Source organism: Gekko japonicus, unplaced genomic scaffold (genome assembly GCF_001447785.1).
Source record: "Gekko japonicus isolate JY-2015 unplaced genomic scaffold, Gekko_japonicus_V1.1 scaffold5562, whole genome shotgun sequence".
NCBI lineage: Eukaryota > Metazoa > Chordata > Lepidosauria > Squamata > Gekkonidae > Gekko > Gekko japonicus.
In genome coordinates, this window is record NW_015176149.1 from 23,957 (window position 1) to 29,757 (window position 5,801).

Genomic DNA, 5,801 nt, shown 5'->3' on the forward strand with positions numbered 1-5,801 from the left:
TCTCTGTCTCTCTCTCTCTCTCTCTCTCTTTCTCACACACACACACACACACACCAGGTGTGTGTACACCAGGGCTGAAGGGTTAATCCATGTCTTAGTGTTCCATGTTTGGATCTTCCCAGGGACTTTAAAGCTAAATTACAACTGCAAGCAGCCCTGATTGGTATTGGGGAGAGGAGGGTTAATTCTTCCTCCCCGGCACAGCTTAAAACTGCCCTGTGCTTCTATTAACTCCACAAGTTGGTGGTAAGCTTCTCCAGTGGGGCAGATAGTGGCTTCTTGGGGCTATGTAGGTCAGGAAAATGGGCAAGGCCCACGACTCAGCGGTAGAGCATCTGCTTGACATGCAGAAGGTCCCGGGTTCAGTCCAGTGGAAAGGACCAGAGAGCAGGTGAGGTGAAAGACCTCCACCTGAGACCCCAGGGAGCCACCACCAGTCTGAGTAGACAATACTGACCTTGATGGACCGATGGTCTGGTTCCGTATAAGGCAGCTTTCATGAATTCATGCGTTCATATGTGATATAATGGGGGGGGAAGCTTCAATCCCCCTTGTACACGGTGATCCTGATCGAAATCAAGCTCCCATGCATCTGGGAACTGAGCTCTGAGCATGGAACTTGCCGCGTGTGTTTGATTGAAAAGCCTCATCGTGGACGCAGGGAAGACGCAAGAAAATGTAGCCCTTGAGCAGGGGTGGCCAAACTGCAGTTCGGTAGCCGCATGTGGCTCTTTCACACAGTCTAATTGAATGTTAATAAAAAGCAAATTTGCATATTTTTTCAATAAAAAGGTGTGTTTCTGATGTTTATTCTGTGTGGCTGTTACGTCAAGCACGTTTGGTCCTGGAGTGGTGGCAAATGGGTGGCTACTATAAGAGTTGCAGAGAGGCGCTGGATCCTCATGCACATTATTGGCTGCCTTACAGCATAGAGCCCCCTGAACCCATTGGTGGAACCTGATTTGCTCTCAGGAGAGATAGGGATAATAACACCGGCCTTTTCTCTCTTTGCAGCCAGCAAGATGCTCAGGAATTCTTGCGGTTCCTCCTCGACGGGCTCCACAGCGAAGTGAACCGGGTCTTGGTGCGCCCCAAGGCCAGCAGCGACAATCTGGACCATCTCCCGTGAGTTGTGGTGGAATGTGGCAAACCAGGGAAGAGCAGGCCAAGGGGAAAGGCGTTGGATTAGGTCCTGGCAAGCAGGGCACCCACAAGGACTTGCGGCGGGAGGGCATCTCGTTTTCTCCTCCATCCTCTCCCCCACTATTTCCTGTTTCCCTTCCCTGGCAGCCCCCGTAGCCTCTCCCCTTTGCCTGCTTCCCTCTCTCCTTCCCACCCACCAGCCAACCTACCTTTATTTGCTTCCTCCATCTTTAGTTTTCCCTCCTTCCCTCCCCCTTGCAGCCTCTCCCGGGAAACTTCTGGCTGGGTTGTGCGGTGCCTGCCATCTGCTGGCCTTATCAAGGCCAGTTGACAGTGGTCCGGTTGTGCCTTTTTTTTCTCTTTTTTAAAGATTTCGCATTTTCCTGCAAACCTGGAATTTCCTTCAGGTTTGTAGAGAAATTGCCCCTGTCTGTCCCCTACATCCGTTTTGTGGGTTTATTGATCCACATTCTATGGTATAGTTTGGACTTATATGATTCTGCTCCATTGCACTCTTTGCTGAGAATGTTTGTATTTGTAACCCCTGTGTCCTATCATGTCTGGTAGAGTGGTTCTCATGTTGAATAAGATGCTCATCTTTCTTGCAAGGAGACAGGTTCAAGGAGAGCCGCACCACAGACTTAAATTTGCTTGACATTCTTCCCAAGGAATCTTGGGAATTGTAGTTTTGTGGGAGATAGAAGAAGGCCTTCTAACCAAGAATTCTTAGGACTGTGCCAAATTCCAGTTCCCAGGTTTCTTGGCGGGGGGAGGGAACCGTGACAGTTAAAGTCATAAAAACCAATATAAATCAATAGTGTAGACATGCTGCAAGAGCATCTACCTCTGTAGCAAGGAACAGAAGGGAAGAAACCCCCCCCCCCATGTTATACCCAAAGGTTTTTTTTATTGCCATACATACCTGTAACTTGTACATGAATTTGAGACAATCCCCTTTTTTTCTTGATGGCACTTCTGGGGAGAAATCTAGGCTGATTTCGCATTAGAGCTGCCTTGATGTTGCGCCGCCGTTTGCCCTGATACTATTGGTCAATTTCACACCCGAAGCCGTGGGGCTGCATTTGACCCACGGCTTCGCCTGATTTCCTCCGCAGTTTCGTGATCCTCAAAACGGGATCACGAAATGGCGGGGGAAATCGGGTGAAGCCACGAGTCAAAATGCAGCCCCGCAGCTTTGGGTGTGAAATAGACCAATAGTATCGGGGCAAACGGCGGTGCAACATCGAGGCAGCTCTAGTGCGAAATCAGCCACAGTCTTCCTTTCAGGTAAACAGTGCAGATTAGAACTTAAAGAGCTGTTGTTCTCTGCTGCTAAGTTTTATTGTAGAACAGCATATTGATTTTGTCAGCGTCTTCAGCAGCCATCCAAGAGGGAGGGGAGATAGAAATCAGTTAGGCTGAGAAATAAGAATCAGGCATGCCCGACGGTCCTGGAAAGGGCTGAGGGGTTCAGCTTCTGATCTTCTTCCGACTTCTCTGTTTCTTGCAGCGATGATGAAAAAGGGAGGCAAATGTGGATGAAATACCTGGACAGAGAAGACAGCCGGATCGGGGGTGAGTGCCCACCAGGAAGGCACGGCAACAATAGGAAGGTGGTTTTGGATGGTTGGCGGTGGGGGGGGGCAATAGGGTATGTCCCTGGAGACCCACCACATACTTGGAGTCAGGAATCACCCCCCAGGTATAGATAAGGGGTTATTGGCATCAGGAAGATCTTAAGCAGAGGAGATCGGGAACCGTGCAGTAATTTAAGCTCTGCATTGGTGTATTGTCGGTGCTCTGATCAAGACAGGATGTGAACCATAGTGTTCACTATGGAGGTCCCCACTGGTGGACCTCCTGATGGCAAACTGGTATTTTTGGCCACTGCGTAACAGAGCGTTGGACTAGATAGGCCATTGGCCTGATCCAACATTGGCTTCTCTTGTGTTCTTATGTTATGTTCTTACGTTTGTAAGACAAGAGCTCCACTTTCAATGGAACTCCGAGGGCACGAGTTAAATGCTCTTTTGCACAACAGACCTCTGATGTGGTTACTGGCAAATGCAGGCAGAAGACGGACACTTTGTGGGCAATAAGCTCTTGATGCGCTCATCTCAGGCTGAGTGTAGGTGTCACAGACCAGTTTGAGGGGGCCTTGAGTTTCAGAGGCCAAGACAGGGAGGTACCTGAAGGAGTTAAGAGGTCTTTGAAGGGTTCCTTCCCGGGAGGGGCCATGCGCAGAGAAGGGGCCGCTTCTGAGTCATTAAACCAGTCGAGGACGTCGCTGCAGCCTTTAGAAGCCAGATGCCTTTGGAGATGAGTCTCAGGTTCAAAATGGAACTCGAGAGACGTGGACCGATGTTTCAGAGGGGAGCCATCTTGGCCTGCAGTAGAACAGCTAGATTGGAGTTCAGGAGCGCCTTAGAGACCAACAGGATCAGGAGGGGTACAAGCTTTGGGGTATCAGGAAGCTTTGACTCTCAGAAGTTGACACCCCTTGTTGGTTTCTACGGTGCTACCGAACTCGAATGTACAGAAAGCGACGGATCAGTAGAGGCAGGGGCTATTTCCTGCAGGAGCGCACAGGAGCGGAGCTCCAGCAGTAAAGAGCCTAGGGGGCGGGCACATGCAACAAGCCCCACCCCCTGCTCCCAGCAGCCCTCAGTCAGAGCAAGAAGCAGCCAGGTGAGTTGCAGAGCCCCCCCCCCCGGGGCCCTGGTCCAAAACAGTCCAGTGGCACCTTTAAGACCAAGTTTTATTCAGGTACAAGCTCTCTCTCCTCTGCGAGGACAGATCTGCACGTTCCCCCCCCCCAATAGCTAGCCGTCCAAAACAGTCCAGTGGAGCCTGAGTGGTGGGTGTGGCCTTCTGACACACTTCCAGTGATGTCAGGGGGTGTGGCATATGCAAATAAGTTATGCTAATGAGTTATGCTAATGAGCTCCTGCACCTCTTTTTCTACGAAATGACCCCAGAGTAGAGGGTTGCCATTATTTGATATGGGGAGAAAGATAAGTTGGTAGGCCCACCAGCACCCAGCTATAATTGCTTTCTGGGATGGAGTCGGCCTGAGGGCTGCCAGTGACCATCCCTGGTGTAGGTCCGAGGCTCGGTTGTTGCTGCTGCTTACGGGAAAAGGGGGTTGGTAACTGCGGGACCGTCTCCTCCATTATGTCGCCAGCAGTGTTCCCTCTAAGCTGAGTGAGTGTGAGCTAGCTCAGAGTTTTTTAGCCTCCAGCTCACATGTTTTTGTCTAAGCTCTGGGAGGAGGGCTCCAGAGCAGACTAACTTACGCAGTAGTCAGATTGCTCGCTCACAGCTTGAATGCCAGTAGTTCACAAAGTAGAATTTTTGCTCACAAGACTCCACAGCTTAGAGGGAACATTGGTCCCCCAGGAGAGCATTACACTCCGCAGATAACAACTTACTGGTGATCCCTAGCCCCAAAGAGGTCTGTCTGTTCCTGCTCAGGGCCTTTTCGGTCCTGGCTCCGACCTGGTGGAACTCTTTGCCTGATACTGTCAGAGCCCTGCAGGACCTTATGCAGTTCCACAGGGCCTGTAAGACGGAGATGTTCCACCAGGCTTTTGGTTAGGGACAGCAACGGTTTTCCAACATGGTTCCAACAAACCAAAAAGTTTAACATCTACTGTTTAACATCTACTTGACCCTACCTACCTCCATGAAAAACCACCTACCTCTAATGAATGACCATCTTGTTTAAATTTGAGCACTTTATTTGTAATAGTTGGTTTTATTGTTTTTACCCTGTTTTTAAGTATGGGCATATTTTGCCCTCTTGTAAGCCGCCCTGAGCCCATTCGAGGGGAGGGTGGGGTATAAATACAAAAATAAATAAATAAAATAAATAAACTTCGGAAGTGACCAAAGATCTTTCAGAACTACAGTTTTTCAATTGTATAGATCCTAGTGACACCATCTTGAATTTGAATTTGTTTAAAATTGGTTTTAATTTTATTAATCTTATGAGATTTGATGGTTTTATATTGTTTCTAAGACTTAATGTCATGTTGTAGTACTGTTCCTAAGACTTATGTCATACCGTACATCACCCAGAACCTGGTGCAAGTGTGGATAGGGCGATATTATTATTGTTGTTGTTGTTGTTGTTGTTGTTGATAATACATACCCACGAGAGCACTACGGTTGGGGGGCCAACATCGCTTAGTGATCCCAGGTCCCAGGGAGGCCAGGCTTGTGGCAACCAGGGCCAAGGCCTTTTCAGTGGCGGCTCCTACCTGGTGGAACGAGCTCCCAGAGGAGATCAGGGCCCTGCGGGAGCTCTCACAGTTCTGCAGGGCCTGCAAGACGGAGCTCTTCCGCCAGGCTCTTAATTAGGAGCCACCACTGCCACCACCACCAACTATCTTGTAGTAACGACGGGGTGATGGGTTGGCCCCGTATAAAGATCTCGCTACAGTACTGCAATGGATCGGTGTCGTTGAAGCGGGCTTTTTGGGTACATCTATAGGTCACCATCTTGATTTGACTAAATTGGTAACATCATTGAGCACTTTATTATTGTTAAACTAGGGGAAAGGCCCGTTGTGGAAATAAATACAACGGCCTCTAGAAAGAGGCTCTGGGCGGGTGCCCCGGCCTTGGACACTCAGTGTCAATTTGCTGTGGCGACC

At 49.5% G+C, this 5,801-nt stretch overlaps 1 protein-coding gene across 1 annotated transcript in view; it reads left to right on the forward strand.

The window, feature by feature from the left end:
* Positions 1-5,801, forward strand: part of USP2 (ubiquitin specific peptidase 2) — a gene marked incomplete at its 5' end in the record, with an annotated part of 31,663 nt that overhangs the window by 14,459 nt on the left and 11,403 nt on the right. Inside the window, 2 exons of the mRNA XM_015426793.1 lie at positions 1,015-1,125; positions 2,654-2,737. Of these exons, the coding sequence (XP_015282279.1) occupies positions 1,015-1,125; positions 2,654-2,737 (195 nt within the window). The remainder of the gene's footprint in view (positions 1-1,014; positions 1,126-2,653; positions 2,738-5,801) is intronic.